The sequence below is a fragment of the Branchiostoma floridae genome, chromosome 3 (genome assembly GCF_000003815.2).
Source record: "Branchiostoma floridae strain S238N-H82 chromosome 3, Bfl_VNyyK, whole genome shotgun sequence".
In the NCBI taxonomy this organism is placed as follows: Eukaryota; Metazoa; Chordata; class Leptocardii; order Amphioxiformes; family Branchiostomatidae; genus Branchiostoma; species Branchiostoma floridae.
The window spans coordinates 14,176,707-14,201,989 of record NC_049981.1 but is presented as its reverse complement, the minus strand read 5'-3'; the positions used below and the strand labels follow the sequence as shown (position 1 = coordinate 14,201,989).

Below are 25,283 nucleotides of genomic sequence, written 5' to 3'. Positions count from 1 at the left end.
GCGCCGTGGATGATTAAAAAAACTGTAGTACTAGAATTTTCTTTATAATTGGCTGGATTAGTCTTTAGATTTTCTTCTTTCTGGCAGTATCAGTCGTGCTTGCCGGAAAAATCTTCTTCATCTCTTTTATCCAATGCGAAAATGCCCGATTTTGTGCATCATTTTTGACATGAAAATAATGTTTTTTCCCTATAATTTTTCAAAATTAGAGAAGTTGAAGGATCGAAACTCAGTTGGTCTTGTAGCTGAAGGTATATCCTCTCACCCCATATACAGTTATTTTCCTTCAGGATAATTCCCTGGAAGAGATGGTCGCTAGACTTGAGGGTGTGCCGCCTCCATTTGAACCCCCAAATAAACTGGTGTGTGCCCCCTTATGCCTGCTCAGCGGGTAGTAAACTTGAAAACTGGCACTGAAGAAGTTGTTGAGAAAGCTTTGTACCTTGAAGGGAGACGGAACGATTCATCAGAGAGGAAGGAACGAAGGAAGAAATGGGTAATGAGTATGTTGGATGGCTAGAGATCAGGAGTTGTTGAGCTTGTCTCCGTAGCAGGCATCTTGGATTGACATTTTTGCATGTTATTTGGTACTGTCTTCTAATTTTATATCAGTTCTGGTTGAAGCCAAAAAGCCTGCTATGAAGGCCAGGTGGAGAAGAAATACAAAAGGCAGTTTAATAAGGAAAGAAAAACAAAACAAATGCAAGCGGTTGGTTGACATCAGTTGAACTAGTGTAAGAGATCGAAACAAGGTATGGAATTTGCTGTATCTGTATATTTGTACAGTTGCGCAGAATAAAAACAACCCAGTGCGTTCAGTTTTTGTCGTTACCTTATTATCTTAAGTAACCAACGTCACCTGTTTCATTTTATTCTCCGTGTATTGTCATGGACAATTATTTAAACCTGAACAAACCAACCAGTACTCAGGCTTGATAAAATCTCAATCATTGTGATGGTGAAATGTTCTGCATAATGAAACATTTGTCGTTCATACATGCTACAGGCGAGAATAAAATAGGCTAGCTTGCTGTCCTAAGTACTAAACGTTTTTTTCTCATTTGAGCAGTCATATTGGCGAATCTAGTTTATGAACGTCATACAACTTTCAAAATCAATTTTTTTTGTTTAACAAGGTTTGGGTAAACATTGGCAGTGATGCTTCAGAAATTTAACTCGTCGGCTTTCTTATTTCATGGATGCTTCGACATCCCTGGCATAGCGTGACATGAAGGCTGAAACGAGAGCTTCCTGTTTTGTTGTAACGTTTCCTTGGGATTAACGTCACTGAATGTCGGAGGTCATGGATAGATCCACATGATCATGACGTAAATTTTCGGCTTGAGCAGGAGACATAAAATTACTGCAAGAATCAAGTTTCCGTGGCGTTTCGAAAATGGTAAGAATTAAAATTTGTGCCATTTTTTTTCTCAATGTCACTTGGTACTGTATATATTTGGCTCATGTTTTGGGTTCAGTGCATTTCACTTGTGGGAAATTGCAGTAAACATGGAGGACAAGTTCCTAAGCTTGGGTGTGGCGTTGTATTACCTTTGCAAGTGTGGCGAAGCTGTTACCCTATCAACAACTATCAGTATTTTAAGAGGACAACCCGACAAAGGTACGATCTTGACAGAAGTGTAATTTAAAAGCAGTAAAAGGTAATGCTTTCGCGAACACAGAAAACGACAATGTTGTCGCCATTTTGTTAACACTGTAACCTGAGTTGGGACAATTGTTCAGACTTAACCGACCGTGTCCGAGAGGACTACCTGAGGCTATATCAGCATATATCAAGTTTTTTTATGTGCTATCAAACATTCTAGTTGCTATATGACATGGATTTGGAAGTCATCGTAGTGTAGCAAGTATTGTGGGTCGTACTTTTGACAAGATAACTGAAGAACCAACAACAGAAAACAACGCGTGACGAACGAACCCGTGACCGTGACTATCCGGTAACTTCCTTCCGAATACCCCTTTGTTGTTGGATCGCCCACGATATTTTACTAGGAAAAGTTAATGAAGCAGCATCACTTTCTTTGTTGGATAGTTTCGGGAATTTTAGTATTTCGGTGAGGAAGGCATTGAATATTTCCGCGTGGGCACAATATTGGTAGGATTTCCCAGAATATGAAGCGACATTGGTAGATCTTATCTGACTATCCCGGGTATGCCTAAGCTCGTTTGCACTCGTTTGCGGTGTTTAGGCAGACCCTCCCTCGCCTTCCCTCGCCTAGTCGATCCACCGAGACACACATGATAAAGGTAAATATTTCTCGTCTTTGTCAGAACCTTTATCTGACTAGTCAATCCACCGAGACAGACATAATGAAGGTACAATTTTTCGTCATTGTCAGAACTTTGGACCAAGAATGTCCTTTCCAAGTGTGAACATTAATAATGCATGAAGAAATGGATGAAGACCTTTATTGTAACATATATACCCACTTGGTTAAGTACAGGTCGCAACAAAATGATAGTTGACAAGTCCGTTACATGCAATATTTATAATGTCAACCAGCAGAAGGATCATATTCTACTAAGTGAATTCGACATCTCGCTTCTTTGTGATGCTGAAAATCTAGGAACAGATATGCTTTACAATCAAAGGTTTGTCTAAATTCATAAGGAACATTAACTTGTTTGTATTACTCAGGTGTATGAATCGGAGAAATGTTTGACGATATTCAAGGATATTTCTATCACAACATTGTATTTTTTCAGATGACAACAATTCATATTCTATGACAACAATTTATATTCTTCTGAAAATTTAGGTAACGTTACTTATTTTCATTATGGAAATACGAAATCTACATTTAGATTTTTCTTCATTTCAATCGATATTGTGTCATTCATTGTAAGATCCTTTAAGTTACCGAATCAAACATTGACATAAGTTGTGTCAGCTGTGCTTCCCTTTCGCTTTCAGTAACAAGTACACTGATTACATTTGCTGAAGCCTGCGGCTATGGACTCGAAGAAGACTAAGGAGGAGGTACGTTGGTAAACATTTTAAGTTCATAGGCATGTACTATGTACATATAAAGATTTTATCACATTATCCGGGTTTTGATTTTGGAAAAAATACATTATCCAGAACATGTCCCACTGTCCTTCAGGCGCTACTGGACGCTGCCAAGCGCGGCAACATGGCCAGAGTTGAGCAGATACTGTCTGAGGGGATAAGCCCTGACAGTACTGATAAAAAAGTAAGTTGACAAGTATTCTATTTAGAAAATTATGACCGTTAATCAGTACTGCATTCATTTTTTGATTAGTAAATAGAACGAGTTGACAACTATTTCGTATGTATTGCTGCAATGTATCGCGCCAAAGGTTATGTCGGATTTAGTTTGATTTATCTTGTAAAGTTAGCTCATGATTATATTTCATTTATTATCATCATATTATTATGTACAGTACTACTTGTCTCTTGTTTCATTTTATTTCATGAGGAAAAGTGAGTTCGTTCACTTCCTCGGAGGTGTTAGCGAAATATATTCATTTCGCACTCTACTACAATGTCTTCTTCCAGGGTATCACTGCCCTTTTCTACGCAGTCGGTAGAGGGCATACAGGAGCAATACAGGTCCTGATCAAATATGGAGCAAATCCCAACGCACGGGATAAAAATGTAGGTAGTACTAGGTACATTTGTATATGTTTTTACCTCCAAGAAAAAATGGACGTATAGTTTTTGGTGTGTGTGTGTGTTTGTGTGTGTGTCTGTGTGTGTGTGTGTGTGTGTGTGTGTGTGTGTGTGTGTGTGTGTCTGTGTTTGTGTATGTGCGTGCGTGCGTGCGTGTGCGTGTGTACGTACGTGCATGTTTGTAATTTCGCACATTCAATGTCAGCATAACTTTTGAACCTCTGGATGGATTGTAATGATATTTGGTATGTTGGTAGGTGTAGGGAATACGAAGGTCAATGTCAACTTCAGGCCCCTGGTTTTTTTTTCTATCTTTTTTTCTGGCCCAGACATGCTAAGGTATTGATGGTTTTTGGGTGGCAGATAACTTGTCACATATTGAGGAAGTGGTGTAGGGTTGGGCTCACTAGCAGCTTAATCTGGAACTACAGGGAATTTTTCTAAAAATATATCTTTAGGAGGATATTGTCATATTATTATGAATTGCCATGATATTCGGTATACAGGTAGTTTTGAGATGTACGCATTAATGTGCAAATTATGCAAATTATAATTCAATTTGGCATAATTCATGAGAAATTACTAAATTTTGGTGTTTTCCACAATGATACGATATGCACTTTAAGTACATTATCAATGGAAGGTGAAACAACAGATACTAATTTTGTAACGAGAGTCCAATTTGCACGATTAATGTAAAAGTGCCATCCATAATTCCATAGTGGTAAATGATGAATTACTTATTACTCGTGACATATGTCTAAGCTACTGAAAGGTCTATATCATGTATAGATCATGTAAATGTTATTCATTCACATAAGTCATTATCAAATGTAAACATGAAATTCCGGTCTGCCTAAATACCACAAACGACCACAAACGACTCGGAAATACCACAAACGACCACAAACGACTCTAAAATGCAGTGTATATAGGTCAAAGACCTTGTGTGGTGCTCTGGAGACATTGTTTACACATTTATGGATTTAAAAAACGCAGCAAGTCCTGCGTATTCACCAGTTATTTCAAGTTAGTCCGCCGGTTTCAAGATCGAAGCAAATCACGATGACGGTCACTATAATGAATGCGTGCTTGCATCGAGGCTGAAAAACACTTAGTATACAAGTTTTATAAGTTGACAATGATAGAATAGTGCCATGCTACAATCTATGAACCAACAGTGTCCATAGTTTTATCGTCCTGTCGTCTATGGAGCCGTGGAAGGTATCGAGAACTTCCCCATGCAGACTCCTAGCACGGGCGATCCAACATGGCGGCCAAGAATCGATTCGATCTTGAAACCGGCGGACTAACTCGAAATAACTGGTGAATACGCAGGACTTGCTGCGTTTTTTAAATTCATGAATGTGTAAACAATGTCTCCAGAGCGCCACACAAGGTCTTTGACCCATATACACTGCATATTAGAGTCGTTTGTGGTCGTTTGTGGTATTTCCGAGTCGTTTGTGGTCGTTTGTGGTATTTAGGCACACCCATGAAATTCTGCCAAAATAAAGGACTTCTACACATACAGCGTATGTATTTTTGCTTCAGGGGGCCAACAGAGATAAAACAGATTTCGCTAATTAGCTATTTTCACAATCAATTAGACCAGATGAAACAATAAAAAGGCTACAAAATATTTCACGGAAGTGTGAGGTATCGAACTTTTGTTTTATATCAACCTTTATGATCTGTGAGCACTGTGTAAATCAATATGTATATTTTTCTCTGGGTCTGTGTTTGCTCTAGGGTAACTCGCCACTTCACGAAGCAGCACAGAATGGCTACACCGAGGCCATGAAAATGTTACTAGAAGCTGGCGCCGACCCCAATACAAGCGATAGCTATGTAGGTACATCAGCGCTATGAACGAGATTTTCAACTGTAGACATAATTTTTATGATGATTTTTTTCACGGAGCAGAAGACTATCGATATATATGCAACCTCAGTCCTACTCTTTTCAGCTTATTTATAGATGATTTAGTTAAAGATTTAGATACCCCCGACTGCGACCCACCCTCCCTACACCACCTCCTCGTTTCTTGTCTACTTTACGCAGATGATGTAGTACTACTTTCAGAGTCTGAAACCGGCTTACAATGTGCCCTTGACAGGCTTCATTCCTTCTGCGAAAAATGGAAACTGCAGGTGAACCTAAAGAAAACTAAAGCCTTGATCTTTAACAAATCAGGGAGACTCCTCAAGAACATAAATTTCTTATTTGGCGTAGATAACATCGAAATCGCAAACTCCTACCCCTACCTAGGCCTGACGTTGTCCTCGTCAGGTACTTATTCCTTAGCTAAAAGAACCTGTCTCTAAAGGCACGTAAAGCTGTATATTCGGCCTCAAACCTCTCACTCTTTCAACGATGTCCCCCAAGACTCTACTTAAGCTATTCAATACGTGTATTAAGCCCATAATGTTATATGGTAGTGAGATTTGGGGTATAGACCGTGGAAAAGATAACTGCCCAGTGGAAAATATCCAAACCCGCTTTTGTAAAAATATTCTTGGCGTGCACAGGAATTCCTGTAACTCCGCATGTAGAGCAGAACTCGGAGTCTATCCAGCAGGCATAGATATAGCAATCCGCATAGTTAAGTACTGGCTGCGCCTTAAACAATTAGATTACTCTACACACCCTTTACAAATAGACGCACTACTCTGTCAACAAAATGTACCTTTAAACAATCATAAGAAAACTTGGCTCCAACATGTAAAACAAATACTTGATGATAATGGTTATTCCTATCTATGGAACTATGCTCACTCTAGAATAGACAACAAACATATTTGTACATTGTTAAGGAAAAGACTGTCAGACGTGTATGTCCAAACCTTTTTCCAGCAATTGTCTAAAGATAACGGCAAACTAAGATTTTACAAACATATCAAAACCGAATATGCCATGGAAACCTATCTATACCAGAACGACACTGACAAGAGATCCAATGTATGTAAGATAAGAATCAGTGCTCACTCACTAGAGATAGAAAAGGGTCGTTATAAAAAAGTGCCAGTTCAAGATAGATTGTGTAAATACTGTGCGACGGATGCAGTGGAAGATGAAATACATTTTATATGTAACTGCCCCCATTATGAGGACGAAAGAAACAACCTTTTTGACACAATCAAAACAATATTTCCAACTTTTCACCAGTTAGTAGACCTCAAAAAAACTATATTTCTGTTAAAATCACAGAACCCACTAATCATTAAAGAAGTGGGACTTTTCATCAGCCACTGCCTCCAAAGAAGAAGTCAAACCACCCAGTAAAGAAAGTAGAAGCATGTACATAGATAGCTGACGTGTGTGTATTTAGAATAGACTCTTGTTACTTTTCACTGTCTGTATCATTGCAATTAGCCTACGGGCATGGATTTGCAAATAAATTATATGGGAGGTTGCTACAGGAAAGAAGTAAACTAAAATGTTCTTGTGGGGGAGGCTACGGAAAGATTTCCCGAGATCAATACAACCTATGCTGCCTATCACAACTTTATGATAGTGGTGTCCTCGATTAGACTTATTAAACAAGTTTAATTTTTACACAGGGCGTTACACCACTTCATGATGCGGCTATATGTGGGCACCACAAGTGTGTAGCGCAACTACTAGCAGCAGGAGCAGACGCCAATAGTAAGAATAAAGTACGTACTGAAAAAAATAAATGCTAAATGCTCCAGGAAATGAAAGTTGCATTCTAGGTCAAGGTTTTTTCGATACATTTTCGTGATAATGTACGTGTCCAGTTGAAATAGATATAAATACATCATTTCTTAAAGTTAAGTCGTACTTGCAATTGCGTATGAAAGAAAATCTATTACATGTATATGATGCTTTAATAGGCGATGATGCTTTAATAAGCGAGCATTTCCTTCTAGGGTGGTAAGAGAGCAGATGAGGTGATTGGGAAGGACTTCAGATACGGAAAGAGAGTTTCAGCCAAAGAAAGAAAGGCCATAATGAAAGTTTTTGAGGAACATAAAGTAAGATCCTTGTACTTTCCAGAAAATCATCCATGATTTGTTTATTTTGAAAGCCATTTTTCTGACCGTATCGATGCCAATCATGTTCTTAATCGTTAAGAAAACATAGATTGAAATAGTCAGTTGCCGTTACAAAGGGATTTTCATAGGCATGTCATGAATGACAAAATGCCATATGTGTGCGAAGAGATACCCACACTTGTTTTTTTTTTTCTTTCAGGGTAAATCACAGCCTAACTCATTCTCGTGATGGCATGCAGGGGAGGGTAAAAAACTCAGTAGATCGTAATGCTATAGCTTGTCTGTTACTGCTTGAATATTACGTCATGACGCCAGCCGTCTAGTAATCTCCAAGCAGATGTTGGAAAGGTAGATCATAAAATGGTCGATAAGGAAGAGGCATTTTTTAATAACACCAAGGGACCCTCGCACTCTCTATAAACTTCGTTTGTATATAGATAGCCTAGTTGTCCTGACGTTGGTTTCCTGAGGCTACCAGAATTTCCACTTAAGAGGCTAATTGGACGTACTCTTACTCTGCAAGAACAGGTTAGGTCAGATTATGATGGAAGCTCAAGACCTACAACACGCTTGAAATAAGTCTAAACCGGAGTCTAACTTCTGGAAGGAGAATTTATAGTGAATTCACGAGTTTAATGATTCGAGAATTCTTCCAGCCTCACAGGACCAAGGGGCTGTACCAACGGAGGTAGACCTAGGAGGCCCTGAAATGAGAGCTCTGTATGACCGTGCCTGTGAAGAGGGTGTTACCGAGGTCTATAGTACTAGGTTTGTACTTATTGGAAAGTACGGTAACGGAAAAACCAACCTGGTTGGTAGTCTTATGGGAGAGGACTTTGAACCGGACTGGAAAATCACTGATGGGATCGCAATCCATCCATGCGTCATGACCAAGACACAGCAATGGAAAAAGATCGAAGGTATATCTTCCTTTGGTTAGTTTTCTATCTCTGACTATAATTTTGCATTTCTGACTTTGAACACCGTGAAATTGTGAAATGTATCAATGAACCTGTTTAGTAGTTGACGACTTTCTACTCAATGTAAACCATCGTTTGAATATCATTATCTACATTATAATGGATTGAAGCTGAACGCCTAACATCATATACGGATATGGCTTAACGGGAACTCTATTCTGTATTTAATGAAAATATCTCGACCATTTATCATTTCCAGGTCTCCAGGATCAGTTTCCGTATGTTGTCGCAGAGCAGATGAAAAAACTGCAGACCCAAAAGCGAGGGCATGAAGAAGGAGAACAGTCGAAGACATCACAGCCAGAGCAGCATGTCGAGGGGCCAGCTGACTCCGAGCAGCTTGACACTCCACGTGGTGGTATGTGATATGTGTTGTCACTAACAACAGTAGTGTCATTTTGTTACTTTTTACGCATCCCAATGTAAAGCTCTAGAATGAGTCTAATTGAAAATCTATCTACCTTGTAGGGGTAGAAAAAATTGGTAAAAGTTCCTCTACGGAAGTGCTCGCATCCGAGGAGCTGCCTGACTTACTTAAGGAAGCACAGATCACTGACAAGCCGCCCGAGGCACCGGAGAGCTTTCTTACAGCAGCAAAAATCCTCCAAGAAAAAGACGCCCAGGCAAACCCAACAGGTACAAGAGAACACCCACAGATTTCTATCTGGGATTTTGGAGGGCAGGAAATATTCTACAGCACCCAACAGGTCTTCTACACCCATCGAGCCATTTACGGTCTTACCCTGAATCTCGCTAAACCTTTGCACGCCCCGGTTGATTCAAGCACTGTGGGTGGAGGTCCAGCAAGCCAATGTATTGAGGAAAGAGGTAGGTCAAAGGCAATGACTTGTAAACACGAATCAGCAATGGTGTTATCGGTCTTCACACAGCGTTGTGCAGCTGTGTATGAGTGCAGTGCGTGTGACTTTTATGAGATAAATGTACTAATAAAGATTATATTGACCTTTGGTCTACTGTGAAAGCAATGGTACACATCGCACCAAATTAGTCTACTCTGGCATTGTATCAATTGCTGACTAAATCACCAGTGTCTCAATGGTATCACTGACAGGAAGGATTACGTTCATGATTTTTGTCTTTAATGCACAACGATTAGACTTCATCGATTATCATCTGGAATCCATTCGAGCTCACACAAGGCCATTGCGAGATGAAGAGACAACAGGAAAGCGAGACATCGAGCCACCTGTGGTCGTCATCGGCACGCACAGTGACCAAGTCACTAAGGTCAGTGATCTGTACATATAACTATCAAATTGGCTGTTTATAAACATATTCATCCACTGGTAGCAAATTTAGAGCATATTTGCTTCCACCGATATCTGTATCTCTATCCTTGGAGCCGGTATATTCACCCATCTCCGTAACACATCAGCTTTGCAGGCACGCGGCGCGATCTTGCACACCCAACATATTCCTTTGACTGCCAGCATGGTTTATCTATTGAGTATACTCTTATAGTGCTTGGATACATCTGTAATGTCATAGAACTCAAGTTGAATTTCACAGAATTTACTGTATACATGAAAGAGCATCAAATGTTTAAGCATAGCAATTTATTGCTCTATGTGAACAGTATTAGGAAGTCTTGTATGCATCGTGCCTTCTGATAAATTTATCTTTATAGTGCTCTTTACAAGGGAATTTGAGGGACTTTGCGGAACATTTTGGTTGACTTATAAGTTTATTCCTCAATTGTATTTTAGGAAAGTAAAGAAGAATATCACAGCAGCATCAGACGGCACTTGAAAGGCAGGCTCATTGACAAACATGTAAGGGACAGGTACTTTTTTGTGGATAACACGAAACGGAATCCAGAAGACCCAGAAGTGACAAACCTAAGGCACTTCATCTTAGACATTGCCAGACAGCAGAGCTACATGGGAGAGAAGATTCCAATCAAGTGGCTGGAATTAAGGTCAAAGTTGTTAGAGATGTATAAGCAGGGTACACGGTACTGCAATATGGAGAGGGTGATGGAAGCAATGGGTACTGGAGTCACGTCAGAGGACAACGCCATTGGTATTCTGCAATTCCTACATCTCAGAGGAGACATCATCTTCTTTCCCACTCAGAGTCTCCGGAACTTTGTGATCCTTGATCCGCAGTGGTTAGTTGATGTCTGCAAAACCATCATCACCATCCCACTGTACCGGGATCCGGCGGTGAAAGAGGAATGGGACCGGCTGAAGGAAACTGGGGAGCTGACAGATCGACTGATAGAGTATGTGTGGACACACAGAAAGGAAGCTCTTCAGTACAATCTAATTGAGTATAAGCAAGAACTGCTGGACATTATGGACAAGTTTGATCTCGTCCTTCAGTGCCATGGGTATGAAGATAGGGAGAAGAGTCCTGGTGGTGACGAGTCAGCAGAGACAACATACTTCGTCCCCTCGCTGTTGACCACAGAGCCTGACTTTGCGAAGCTTTATCCTCCGGGTATAGCACGCAGCAAGCCCATATTCATTGTATTTGATGGTAAATTCTGTCCAGTTGGGCTTTACCACCGCTTAGTCATATGCTGCATGCGTCGGCACAGCAAGGTAAAACCACAGCTAGCGTACGCAAGATGTGCAAGGTTCATCACAACCAATCGCAAGCAGACCTTTCTTGTCACAAAAGAGCGATTCTATCTGAGGATTGAGTTGCTCTCGTCAGTCAAGGCTGAGGCAAGTCGGTTCAGTCATGGTCCAAGCGTAAAGGAAGGTCTGGATGAAGATCTAAAGGAACTCATCCACAAGTGGATACCAGGCATCAGCTACAAATGGTGCCTTAGATGCAGCTGTGAGAGTCATGAAGGGAAAGAAGATGCTGAACGCTTTCTCCCCATTACTGAAGCAAGCGTTGCTGAATGCTTTAGTGATGGAGAAGTCGTGTGTGAAACCTACGCACCGGCAACTGCCACCAGCCAAGATATAGGTCTTGCCGACTGGTTTCAGGATCCGTAAGTACCGTAATGATTATTTCAAATTTCAGCTAAGGTCATTAAATGTCATCTTAAGCCAGCATTTGCAGAATAGAATTCAAGACCACTATCTACTAAACATCATAATGTTCGAGCTCTCTCTGACCAAGGAGGTCTCTGGTTGAAAGCTTCTTGTTCAAAGCACATTATCAAATATTACTGTACGCCATGTAGCTAACCTATTTAGACTCTTTTATGCCAGATATTCACAAGGTGGCAACGGATGGGGGAAAGCGCAGCCGGCGCCACTTGAAACATCGGATATTACGTCACCGCTAGCAGGTAACTATATCGTCAAATTGCGTCATAGTGCCGCAATCGACCTAGATGTATTGTATTGTATTGTATAGCATCGCGATCGTAATTGTAAGACTTTAAACTGTATAATCTTGACTTGAGTATGATGAAAAGTCTAAGTTGTGCGTCCCTTTTCAGCTGTGCCGAGTTTGCAGAGATGTTTCAACATCGTCGTCAGAGACGCTTGCCCCAAATGGCGAGAGCTCGGCCACCATCTTGACCTCCCGTCAGCAAATATCGACGAGATTGAAGAGCGCTACCGCGGGGACCCGAGGAAGTGTTGCAGGGCTGTTTGCGATCGGTGGGTTCAGGTAAATGGCAGCCGCGCAACCATACAGAGACTGAGGGATGCACTTGTTTCCATCAGGGAGGTGCCAACGGTCGAGGCGATTGACGACATGTGAGTAGAAATTCTATGTTGATAAAAAGTTATAAAATCTCAAATTTTAGCTGTTCTACGCGGATAACAAACTTTTTCAATCTCAATAAAAGGAAGTCGGCTTGTGTTCAAGTTTGTCACCTCTGGCCCAGGTCCGGGAAGAGCTGTAACCATATACTGGCACGATACGAAGGTTGAGCTTGTCCGCGTCCAAATTTGTGAACGTTGGCAAATGAACAAAAGTCAGGAACCCGAGGAGGGCATGTGTCCTATAGTGAAGCATGTCGCTGTTAATGTTTATATCTCTGGCATGTATTTCACCGTGTCATCAGACTCTGACCACTTGACTTACTCAACAGGCTACAGCTTACAGAAGACACGTCGAAGTCAAGCAAAACAGAGCCTGCAGGGGTTACGCTTTCACCAGAAGTAGGTGAGTGCAAGCGATCAGTTCATACACAGTATTATTCGTTGTCTCATTTCCTTTATGTTCTCTATAAGGTCATTTTGGCAATTAGATCAAGATATGCTTCGGGGTCATTCATTTGTACCTCGAAGGCATATATATGAGGTATTGAAAATCGTTGCGTAGTCTTACTAGAACTTCCCTTGATAGTGTCTTAACATGTGAGAAGCTTTGTGTGAAAGTAACCCTTGAATTTTCATTTCTATATTGCTAAGCTCCAGAGGATTGTTTTCCTGTCATTGTGGAAGACGTGTGTCCACGATGGACTGAGCTCAGCCGCCAACTTGGTCTTACTGAGGCGCAAGTTGACCAAGTCAGTGAGAAGCATCAAGGGGACCCGCGTGAGTGTTGCTGGGAAGCTCTCAAACTTTGGATTCAAATGGCAGGTAAAAGTGCCAGTGTGGAGAGTTTAAAAGATGCTCTTGTGTCGGCGGAAGAGATCGCTACAGCAGAGAAACTCGCTACGAGTTTTAGAAAGTGATTCAAAATGATGAAAGATCTCCGGTACATTGTTGATTCACTTCTTATAAAGTTCTATTGAATTACACAGAAAAAAGAATGGATCCAATGACTACCAGACAAAGCAAATCAAACAGAACGAGCAAGTGAATTTCACATTATATGTTGGTCGTAGCAAAATTAAGTCCGCCAATTTGTTTATTCAGGTTTGCCTAGAAGTACATTTACTAGAGTAATTCTAAAAAGTTCAGGTTGAAAGTGAGACTTGTGTACGTGATAGAGAGGGTTGTAACGTAATCAAACTTGAAATATTTATTGCTATCTATGGTACACTCTTGTGGGTTCTGTCATTCTTTCTCAGATATCCATTCCTTCCCTTTCCCCATGCACAAGTAGAAATGTAACCAAACTCTTATCCTAGACATCAACATTAATATTGTTCAATAAATCAGGCCTGTTGATATGCCGTTTGAGACCTTCTTTATTTGTCATTTTGGTTGATCTTCCTCTGCTGTAGATATGTAAATATCCACCAGGCAGTTCAAATAGTCAACCCGTCCTGCAGGACACACTCTCCGTTACAGCCGCCGCAGTAGTTAGACCTGATATTGAGATAAAAATGCGTACGGTTGGTGTTAATTTGCATATACCGCATACTGTAGTACCTACACTCTAGTGAGATAAGATGAAAACATTGTGCATGTTGGTTAGGCTTGCATCAATTGCAAACGCAGCACAACTGATTAGACCTTGGTTTGACCAATGATTAAAGTTGAAAAGATACTTATAGATTTTAAACAGATTTTCACCTTTATCCGTGGGGTAACATATATCCGTTATCTAAAAAACAGGAACAGGGTATTAAGGGATGTTAAGTCGACAGACGCTGGTTTCAAATTGCAATATTTTCACTATGTAGAAAATTAGATATTACAGCAATTTAAACCAACGCGTACGTCTGTCAACTTGATACCCCTAGATAAACTTTATAAAAACAACGGATAACGGCTACCCCATGGATAAAGGTGAACTAGCGTTACATAAATGTCATGAAATACCGAAAACTAAACCCAGATAGATCTAGATATATACAGTGAACTCCTGAACATAGTCATACCGATATCTGGACATGTACTGTGTATGTGTCAGAAGGAAACTATGGCAACATTAGCCCCTACCTGCAGACGTATCCAGGTGCGCACAACATCGCCAAGCAGGGGTCTGCGAAGCAGTTCACCTCCTGAACGCCAGGGGGACATCCGTTGTCTGCAGGTGAAACAAACATACATGAGATTCCATGTACATCGAAGATTCGCTCAATGATCTGCCTGTGAGGAGATGTACCGTTGGTGGTGATATAACATGTAATATAGCACGTGGATGAGAGTGAAAGCTGCCTAGTACTACGTGTATGTATACGTCCCCCTGGATGGGTGCAGAGATGATTAGGTATACATGCACAATAGTTTTGCTTGAAGTGACATATTCTAGGGCGTGACGACATGTAGAAAAACTCACCAGAGATCAGGGGCTGAGCCGGGACGCACACGGCATTACACCCGCCACAGTAGTTGGCACTGTTGGGACAAAGGGTGTAAAAAATCACTACGCGACGGTCAATCTAGCTTGGACAAACTAAGGGATGTAAATAAAAAGAGAGCCAAATGTTATACAACTTAAGCACAAAGTTGCCATTAAAATTTATCATTGAGAGAAGACTTACACGCATTCATATCCGTCCCTACACTGGGTGTAGGTACAGGGGTTAACAAAACAGCTCACAATGTGATCCCCGTTCGGACACTCGACAGACGCTGGAGGGACAAAAATAGCTAGATTTCAGGAAAATTGACAGTCCAGTAAGAATAAAACTTATTGTATTCACTATTTAGAAAGTTCGCTAGACTTCTAGTGAATACGTTCATACATATCTCATATGTTTAACGTTATTTTTCACATGATTTTGTCATTCTATAATTGATTGTTTAGTTGTGCCAGACTTTTGTTTTGCAGTGTCTAACAATCGATATTATTTGCACAGTGCCAACTGGTCATGTTCCCATGACCTAATCTGTGACGTCATGATTCGTGACGTCGGAATAAGGCAAAACGCAGCTGTACACAATTTTTTGTTACAAAGCATTAATGGGCAGTACAATGTGAGAAATAGAGTAATTGTTACCCAGTATATACTACAGATGTACTTTTGTTGGTACAAAAAAAAAGGAACAACCCTAATATCATATCATGGTAATAGATAAAGTTGTCGGCTTGGTTCAGTATGTTGAAGACAGACTGCCACATAGCATATGGCAGGAAATTAGGTGATGGCTGTTAATTTTGTACTTGCATGTATAAGTACATACCAAGGAGCTTTTAAGCTCCCTGTAAAGCTCCTTGTACATACATGCTGTCGGAAGCGATACTTTAGTAGTAGGAGTCAACCGGCTATCTCAATGCAATAACGTTGTACGATTCTTCAACATCAGCTACTGAAGTCATCTTGAAAGCATTTCTAGCTCTATTCTCTTAATTCAAGAGACACGTTGCATGTTAACTGTTCAAACGCGAATTACTGTACTTACCGATAGCTGCCCCGAAAGAGGCACCAACCATGCAGCAGAACACAACAACCACCAGCAACTTCATGGTGAAATGATGAGATGTCGTACGTCTTGTCTTCAAGTTAGTAGGATGAACGTCGGAAATGTTGTTCGTTTTTAAGGATTCTCTGTTTAAAGACTCATGTGACTATTGTTTACAAAACACACTTCCGAGTAAACAGTATTAGTAATAGGTTCAAATGTCGGCCCGAATATGACAAACTAGACGGGATGACGACGCCGAGATGTTGAGTCAACTTTTACCAACGCCGCCCCCTAACAAGAAAATAATTAGGCAAACATATGTACTATGTACAATAGTGTAAATGATACGCTGGACTCAACATATTGACTATTCATATTCATAGATGTTCATACATGTATGAAATGCATTTGTATACACTTGTCTACATTATGTTTATATATGTCTATAATGCATTGCATATATATGAATATCTATAGATATGAATAAGACCTTCTGAATCTTTGTTGTGTAAATAAAGATATCTACTGTATTGATACATAAACGGACACATACATGAAATTAAGACATCATATCAAGAATCAGTGCAAGAATCCTATTTTGCTTTCTGAGAGCTTTCTATTTTGCTTTCTCATTTGAATATTATTCGCAACCAATCAGTGGCCCGAAAGAACATCGAGGGCGGGCGTCAATCGTTATTTATGTATCAAGCGCACTGAGGGATTGTGGCAATTGATCCAGTTCGTGAACACTCCTTGCACCTCTGTCCCGCGTTAGTTCAAAGAAAAAAAGATGAAGACTTCGTTGTTTCTTGGCGCAATGCTGGCGTTCTGCGGCGTAGTCCTGTCTCAAGGTGACAACAACTACTACTCAGAACTTCAAAACATCTCGGAAGATTTTGGAGAGCCTATGCGAAAGGAAACCACACAGGTCAGTACGCTTGTAGAACATTGTCAGTCTTTCAAATATGTACGTGAGTAATAACAATACATGGAGTTACACACTCGAGTCAACATTGGAGTAGACTAGACCAGAAATAGTGAATATCACTATTTAACCATTCAAAGGCATTCTATTCAGTACAGCTGTTTCTGCTTTGAAAATGATTCTAAACTCAAAGGCTTGAAAGAAGGGGATCCGGCTTTATCATCTACAATTCATGGCTGGTATTTTACCAATACTAGACATATTTGTGTACACAAATAGTGCTTGATGGTGGTCCTTTCTTTTACACATCGTTTGAATACAAGTGACCGCAGACGGTTTTATACAGGTTGTTTCGCAACAATGTCAGTTCGCAACCGCCAGTTCGCAACAAGGCAAGTCTTTTCGCAACATGTACAAGGTACAAGTCTTTTCGCAACAAGGTACAAGTCGTTTTGCAACATTTGCATGTTATTAATTTTGATAGCCTTATAGCATTAGAAATCGTATTCCTAACATAATTATACTCCTACACGTGCATGTGCACGTATAAACTGTACCGCCCGGGGCATGAAAATCATCGGGCTGTCAGGTCCATGCGGCCCTATGTTCCTCTGCCGCCGGGGTTGTCTTTCACACCCGGTAAAATTTTTACGCGAAATGAGTATAAGTATGTTAGGAATATGATTTCTAATACTATTAGGCTATCAAGATTAATAACATTCAAATGATGCGAAACGACTTGTACCTTGTTGCGAAAAGGCTTGCCTTGTTGCGAACTAACGGTTGCGAACTGACATTGTTGCGAAACAACCTGTTACCACCGAAGACGTAGCCGGAGAAGAACGACACAACAAATTCACAATACTGCCGTTTGCATCATATCAGCCCATGTCTGTCCTATACACTTGTACAATATCACTCTGCTGCCAGACTTCAACGGACTCGTGTACTAAACAATGTTTCATAGATGCACCACCACAGCTACTGATCTTTCCCCAGCAAATATGGGGCTCATATGCATAGGAAAACAACGCTAGAGTTTCACAGGGAATTTTCATCAGAAGTTGGAAGGCCTGATAAGATATCGCTCCTTTTGACTAGCAACCGTTATTTATTGTAATTGTAGTTGATAGTTAGTTTTGTTATCTATCTCAAAGCCTTTACCATGTCTCCCTAGGGGTTTGTGATTGTAACAATTCGACAGAAATAGGATGAATAATAGGAGTAGAGTGAGCCAGCGCTATGGATAATATTTTCCCTTGGAAATGGGTAAACTCTGCAAAGAAATGATACCGTGCGGTGCCCAACTCCCCTGGCAGGTTACTCTGTCTAGTCGGCTAAATTTGACTATTTCTATGGTAGACAGTCTGGTGGAGGCTAAATCACACCAGCGCATCATGTAGTCGATGCCTATTGCGATTAAATTTAGGCCTGATGCAGAAATGTATTGTGCAACTCTCTTTTAGTTCTGGTTCGTTAGAATGCATGGATTTGTTGTTAGTACTGGGTCAGTTCGTCTCAATCATGATGTTTCTCACTTATAGAGTCCTAATCATATAAACGGGGGAGATCAATGCGACCTCACCCAGAAATAATAAGCACAACTCAGATATTTCCGAGGCTTTCTACAAACTCCGTAGTATAAAGCCTATTCTCCAAATTTCGAATCATTGCAGTAATTACTTTAATTTCCAGGCAACGCCTTTTTAAAAATCAGTAGGTAAGTGGCGAGAAAAACAAGGGTTAACTGTGATCAGACATGTGTGAGCCGAGTTCCCCATGCCGTTAATTCTCTTAAGACATTGCCAATATGTTTGATAATGTTTCCCTTCGTATTTCAAGTAGAAAGAATTGGGTGCCTGACTTTCATCAGAACAAGTTGGACCGTACCCCTCAGGCCGCAGCTCAGTTGTCCATATTTTTTTCCTCCTCTCTTACCTACGGTTACTGGGCGTCGCTTGCAAAGTAATGATCATAATACCTTACAATTTGGTTCACATTCATTAAGGCTTTATACTTGACATCTATGCTTCCAAATCTGAGTTTTGATCATTATTTCTGGGTGAGGCCGACGGCTTATTGATCACCCCTTGTATGTAGTCATAAATGTGACCTTCGAATCCGGGTCTCGTTATGTGGCATTATATCTAAGTTGTTCAGTGGCTAGTGGCCTCTTGACCTGTAACTGAGCAAACTCGTTAAAAAAACTCACCAAACGCAGTACGATCTCTACATGTTACTTCACCCGACTGGCTAACACAACTTTAATAGACGAATGTCTGAATTCATTCCCCAAACAAAGTTATTTCGCTCTAAAAAATCCTCTGGGCATTGTGGCATTTTTTTGGCAGTTACTTACTCCGATGCGGTCGATTTCTCGATAAACATGATCAAGATTCTAGTTGCACACTCTCTTTTCGGATTGAAACTTTCACCTAACCTATCTACTTTTGCGCCTTCAGGGATTTCAAAACTTTGAACACTTACAAAATTCCTTACTGTACGTTTTCCATTTGTTTACACCAGAGCGGTAATAAAATGTCAATAAAAAGTCCCCAAATGCCAGTTATCAGCGTTCGTCAACATCATTTTTGCATGATGCCATACAAAAGCGTAAAGATATTTTGATGAAGAATTACATGAACTCTACAAGGCTGCCTCGAATCAACAAAAGAGTAGTAAAAGATCTGAGTCACATGCGCTTCACGTATAAGGGGAATTTCCATGGCATGACCACTGCCGGGTCAACGTTAAGTATTGCCCCGCGAGTATGTTTCGGTCCTTTTTATATTTCCCAAAGGGCTTCATATAAGATAACGGCCAATATTGTTGTAGACTATACTGAAATATTCATAAGTAGTCATAAAGATTTGATATCACCTTTTCATGAATATGTATTTTATTCAAGGTCTAAACTGAGAAGGAGACTGGAAGCGACCGAGGCAGATACGGACAATAAAGCAATGTCATATAGAAAACACACCATCACTATTCTAACAAATAATCTATGTACCAAGCATTATCAATGGAAAGAAAATATGACCAATGGTGCCGTCGAGTGGGCCAAGTGGGCAAGCCAAGTTAGTAGGTACGAGATCCAGCGGTCACGGGTTCGGTTCCTGGCATTTCTGACTAGACGTCGTGTCCGTTTGGGAATTAACTAGTACGACTTTTCTCGCTCCGCCTTCCAATGCCGTACCCATGAAACAGCGTATGACAACCCACTGCCCATATCGCTTCCAAAAACCCATCTTATCTTCGCCCTTGACCTACTTTTTTAAAAATAGCATATGTACCCTGCACTTTGGTCAAGGTACAAGTTAGCATCAACATGAAAGTATTAAGAACATTTAGAATATTATATGATACAGGCTAAGAAAATAAGACACTTCTTTGAAAACACAGAGTAATATGGCCTTCACACACTGAAACCGAATCAGCAGGAATCAAGCAGAACTAGCCGGAATGTAGACTTTGCAAAATTCGTGCCACATTCGGCATTCGGGTGGGAATTCCAAATGGACCTAATACCTCTTCACACGAGAGGCGGAATAAGCCGGAATGCCGTCTGAATAAAAGGTCTTGTATTGGGTATTCGTATTCGAGACGGCCACAAGAATAGGTACAGATATCTGGAATGCAGTGAGAATACACTCCGAATTCCCAGGAATATACAAAGACATTCAATTTGGTACAGAGGATTTCACTGCTATTTGGTATCGAAGCGATACTTCTTTTACCTGCACAATGCAAAATTTGAAAGCGTTCATGATCAGGAGATGTATGTATAAAAGGTTACATCTGTAAGCGACAGATGACGAGACTTGATGTTGGAAGTCTCCTTCAAGTATCTAAGCATAATTTATTCCGTAGATCAATGTAAAAGTACATTATAAACATCTGGCATCGGATTACAATATAGCCATATGGTACTTCTGTGCTCTTCTAGAATTGAATAGCAGATATATCTTGATGGGAATATTCAAAGCATATTAGAACAAACCATGTGTCATTTCCATCAGTGCACGTGTGTCATCTGTATGCTGAAGGCGAGTTGAACGCTATGGCCCATTGTGCATCTAGAGACAAGTTACGCACATATTGTTTCTCGGTTAAGCTAAGGAAAGACATATATTCTTATTTCTTAGCAGTTTCTCAATAAATTCTCTATTAAAGCGGTAAGGAAAAGCTGTGGGATTTATCCATTAACGTATCCAATATGATATCCACAATTGTAGCATTATCGATGTGCCGTGAAGAAATTATACCTTTTGAATTACTAGTAATACATTGAGATATAGTTTGTACATACAAATGTATATACGGCCCTTTATGGTATCATGTTCGAAGTACTAGATCGATACGCGATATAACTGACAATTGACACTTCCTGATTGGAAGACCTCATATAATGGCTGCTTTCACCGAGTTTCCCGGACCAAATCGGGATCAAACATTCACAAAAATTAGATCAAAATTACACAATTGGATTTGCAACAGCCCGAAGGTTTACCATTTGTTTCAATTAGACTAAGATGACCAACTCTATTAGGTTACATCAACGCTACAACATTGCTAGATTACACTAAGCACTCAGATATTATTGTTACATCTAAAAATGTGCTATATACCGGGCACGTTAACACTAAGATTGTTCGTACGTTTCCATTTAGCAGTTATATCATAGCAAAGTCACTGTTTTATAGCTAAAAGCAAGACGTAAAATACACGTTTCTATTTTCCCATTTTGCAAGATTTTAAGAGATTAAATTTGTTTGTGCGTGTTTATGAGGTAGTTCATGTCAACCAGGAAATCGCAGTAGGTTTCGTGTTACCACTCATCATGTGTGTCTTTGAGAATAAAAGAAATGTATTCTTACAAAACGATTTACTCTGATAATGGGAACGTAAAAGGCCAACTATCTTTTTACAAGTTTCATGTGAACATCTGTTTTTGAAATCTTAGCAGCTGCAGCAAAGAGCCAAGTTTTCAAGTCAATGATCAAAGTACATGTTTCTTAAACAGTGGAACCAAAGTACTGAATGATTTATAGAGCAAGAGAACAAGGCAGAATGGATTTGTGGCGCTTTCAGACTCTTCGGAATACGGTTTTGAAAAATGCAGATGATTTGCAGTTTGAGATAGCAGCAACATATCTCAAACCGGTCAGCCTGGCAGTGTAAAGGACAACTACGCCTGTCTATCTTTGTCTGTGATAGTTAGTACACAGAGCACTGGTCTGATCAGTCTCTACGCTTAAGAACAGTTAAGCCCCGTAGGGTTCATTAGCTTCGGATTTACCCTGGCAACCAGACTAGCTAGGCCGGCAAACTCTCCCTGCATGACACCTCCACGGAGTGCTAAGGTCCACGGAAGACATGCCTTAGCTGCCGAACAGATTCTATGACGGCCCTGGCTAAAAGTCTGATTTCCAGGTTACTTCGAGCTTCCCGCAGACGGACCATCCTGTCTATACCCCCATGGGAAGGCCTGGTGGAGGCTAGGATGCGATGGTTGGACATGTCAGAAAGGTGGAATTGAACTGGATTTTACAAGGAAAAGAAAAGGAGAAGACAACAAATGACTTGGAAAAACAGTCATTATAAGGGACTTTTAAAGTTGTGTTATGCCTGGGAGAAGTGAGGGAGTAAGTACAGAATAGAAGAGAATGGCACTGGCCGTGGTGGCCTGCATCGGCCCCAGCTGAAATGAGGTGACGATGAAAAGGGGAAAAAACTGGCCTAACTTTGTTCTGAGGAAGCAATTTGTTAAATACATCATTATAGTATTGTATTAATACACCGCAGTGGTTGCACAAATCACAGTTATCTAAGAGCGTCGCTCGGACAGTCGCTGAGTGTGCTGTGTGTAAGACCGGCCATCGTATCTCCATTGAAAGCACGAAGAGAAGTAATAACCACCTGAGATAGCATTTATATTCCACTTAGATCCAACACAAGTAGACCCAGCTGTGGGGTGGATATAATTGAGCGTCAATTTACCCACAGTTTCCGGCTTGTATCTCACTGGAAGATCTAATTGGGATCCACTTAGACATTTTCATGGCGCAGCGTGGGCCCCAAAATGAAGCCTTGGGGAACATATGTATCACCTTTATGGCTCCTGATATACTTATTACCCTATTAGCTTGTCTCAGTTGTATAATGCTATCTTGTTCGATAAGGTAGCTCCGGGACACAGCAGAGCCTTATAAAACACTAACTTAGTTTTGAATATGAATCATAACAGGAAACATTTATGCAAAAATCAACAATTTTCAACCAGGAAATTTCCCTCCCAACCTGATTTCTAGAAACAAAATTGCATATGGAGAAAATGTTTTCAACAAGAAAATCAACAAAAACGATATACGAATAGTACATCACTCTTTTTATTCACATCTAGGCTAGAAGTATTGTACATGTGCATGTGTTGTCACCTTTTTGAAAATGAAGGTAATATATCTAAGACAAATTGTGTATTTGCGAGTGCAAATCCTCTTCCAGCCCAAGAGGCTAAAGGGATTTAGTTTCTGTGTATGTCAATTGTTATGGATAATTCTGTACTCAATTAGTCGTAAAAACAGTCCAGAAATATGCTCTATTTGATAGAATCAAGAATTTATGCTTTATCCAAGCCGCAAAAATGCTATACCTATTAACCTTTATCATACGTATCTAGTATATATGTATGTATGGTCCAATATGTCTTCTTGTACCTGAAACACATCAGTGTTGATTTTGAAACATATGTTCTTCCTTAAAATGGCTGGTGGACAAATGACACTGTATACTCATGGGCACTGTAACACATTGGTTGATATGAGTTAGGGCCCAGTTAATATAAAACGGCTCAACATGCTCGATGATGATTTGTAGGTCAGCTTTTGCTGTCACAGTTTGCCAGATTCAGTATTCTTCAATCTGGGCTACTCACCTTACCACATAAGTCACACCCCTCTAAGGACTATTCGTTATGATCGAGTCAAATGCAGTAGTTAGAGCGAGAAAGTTTCCTATTCTCTTCAAAGGAGAGAAGGGAATTGTAGTTTTCCTTCGTGGTTTGTTTGAAGAAACGTTTTCTCTCACTGTTCTTTCATGTCAACATTATCCCTTTGTACTCTGTACAATGTCATCCGGTCATGCATCATATATCTACACAGCACGGGACACAGCTCCAAATTCGCGCCTACAGAAGATACAAATGATGCAGTATCGGGCTGAAAAGCTGAAACCGAAATCTCCACATAGAAGCATAAATCTTCAAAGCTCTCTGACAACCAACTCCAGTCCTGCATGCTTCAAATGTTCCTTATTTCAAAGACCAAAGCACAAGAGAGGCCAGATCAAGAACAAAGTACACTCGCTCTCACTGAAATGTCGAAATGGCATTTTTTTGGTCGAAAAATAAATCGGCTTTATTTTCAGTGAAAACTACCTGGTTGTTTAGGAAAATTCCTCTTTTAACCATAGTCAAAAATTGGCAAGTTAAATGCTAAAATGCGCAGCACATATTCTTACATATCCATTAACTAAACTGTTCAATTTAATCCTTTCAACCGGGCACTTTCCCCAACAATGGCGTGAAAGCCACATTGTACCTGTACATAAAGGCGGTCAAAAAGATGACCCGAACAATTACAGGGGAATTTCTGTAATTAGCTGCCTTGCCAAATTATTTACAACAATAATGAATACTCGTCTCACCGAATATATAGATGATCACAACCTCATTTCCCCCAACCAGACTGGCTTCAGAAAGAATTTCGGAACTAACGACAACATCTTTGTTATTGACACACTGATATCAAAATACACCAACACCAACAGACGCCTCTACACCTGCTTTATAGACTTCAGAAAAGCTTTTGACTGCGTCTGGAGAGAAGGTCTACGTTACAAACTACTTAACCTGGGCATAGGCGGCAAGTTCTACAAATTGATTAAATCCATGTACTCTAATCCGATGACATGTGTTAAAACTCCTACCGGCCTTACACCACTGTTTACAACTGACAGAGGTGTAAGGCAAGGATGCAACCTCAGTCCTACTCTTTTCAGCTTATTTATAGATGATTTAGTTAAAGATTTAGATACCCCCGACTGCGACCCACCCTCCCTACACCACCTCCTCGTTTCTTGTCTACTTTACGCAGATGATGTAGTACTACTTTCAGAGTCTGAAACCGGCTTACAATGTGCCCTTGACAGGCTTCATTCCTTCTGCGAAAAATGGAAACTGCAGGTGAACCTAAAGAAAACTAAAGCCGTGATCTTTAACAAATCAGGGAGACTCCTCAAGAACATAAATTTCTTATTTGGCGTAGATAACATCGAAATCGCAAACTCCTACCCCTACCTAGGCCTGACGTTGTCCTCGTCAGGTACTTATTCCTTAGCTAAAAAGAATCTGTCTCTAAAGGCACGTAAAGCTGTATTCGGCCTCAAACCTCTCACTCTTTCAACGATGTCCCTTAAGACTCTACTTAAGCTATTTCATACGTGTATTAAGCCCATAATGTTATA

General features: G+C 40.3%; 3 protein-coding genes across 3 annotated transcripts in view; 2 read left to right on the top strand and 1 right to left on the bottom strand.

Moving 5' to 3' along the window:
- The first annotated feature begins 252 nt into the window (after nt 1–252).
- On the top strand, nt 253–13,574 carry LOC118411588 (death-associated protein kinase 1-like). Its single transcript, XM_035814012.1, has 16 exons — nt 253–1,399; nt 2,936–3,001; nt 3,126–3,215; nt 3,542–3,640; nt 5,408–5,506; nt 7,219–7,314; nt 7,549–7,654; nt 8,331–8,594; nt 8,854–9,012; nt 9,123–9,482; nt 9,772–9,902; nt 10,382–11,622; nt 11,846–11,925; nt 12,079–12,340; nt 12,679–12,752; nt 13,001–13,574. The coding sequence occupies exons 2-16, from the start codon at nt 2,975–2,977 to the stop codon at nt 13,264–13,266; spliced, it is 3,354 nt and encodes a 1,117-aa protein (XP_035669905.1). The 5' UTR covers nt 253–1,399; nt 2,936–2,974; the 3' UTR covers nt 13,267–13,574.
- Nucleotides 13,575–13,707: 133 nt separating this feature from the next.
- On the bottom strand, nt 13,708–16,004 carry LOC118411596 (uncharacterized protein K04H4.2-like). The gene is made up of 5 exons (XM_035814041.1): nt 15,830–16,004; nt 14,968–15,058; nt 14,763–14,821; nt 14,423–14,510; nt 13,708–13,846 (listed from the first exon to the last, which is right to left on the bottom strand). Exons 1-5 carry the CDS (start codon nt 15,891–15,893, stop codon nt 13,786–13,788), a joined length of 363 nt encoding a protein of 120 aa, XP_035669934.1. The 5' UTR covers nt 15,894–16,004; the 3' UTR covers nt 13,708–13,785.
- Nucleotides 16,005–16,516: 512 nt separating this feature from the next.
- Nucleotides 16,517–25,283, top strand: part of LOC118411597 — an 11,348-nt gene continuing 2,581 nt past the window's right edge. The window contains exon 1 of the mRNA XM_035814042.1: nt 16,517–16,760. Coding sequence (XP_035669935.1) covers nt 16,623–16,760 — 138 coding nt within the window. The 5' untranslated portion in view covers nt 16,517–16,622. The remainder of the gene's footprint in view (nt 16,761–25,283) is intronic.

Coding starts and splice junctions, on each gene's coding strand:
- LOC118411596 (XM_035814041.1), bottom strand. CDS start 15,893: ATGAAGTTGCTGGTGGTTGTTGTGTTCTGCTGCATGGTTGGTGCCTCT. Junction 14,511..14,762: donor GGCTCAGCCCCTGATCTCTG/GTGAGTTTTTCT, acceptor TTTCACCTGCAG/ACAACGGATGTCCCCCTGGC. Junction 13,847..14,422: donor GCACCTGGATACGTCTGCAG/GTAGGGGCTAAT, acceptor TCTCAATATCAG/GTCTAACTACTGCGGCGGCT.
- LOC118411588 (XM_035814012.1), top strand. CDS start 2,975: ATGGACTCGAAGAAGACTAAGGAGGAG. Junction 11,926..12,078: donor TATTACGTCACCGCTAGCAG/GTAACTATATCG, acceptor GTCCCTTTTCAG/CTGTGCCGAGTTTGCAGAGA. Junction 12,753..13,000: donor TACGCTTTCACCAGAAGTAG/GTGAGTGCAAGC, acceptor TATATTGCTAAG/CTCCAGAGGATTGTTTTCCT.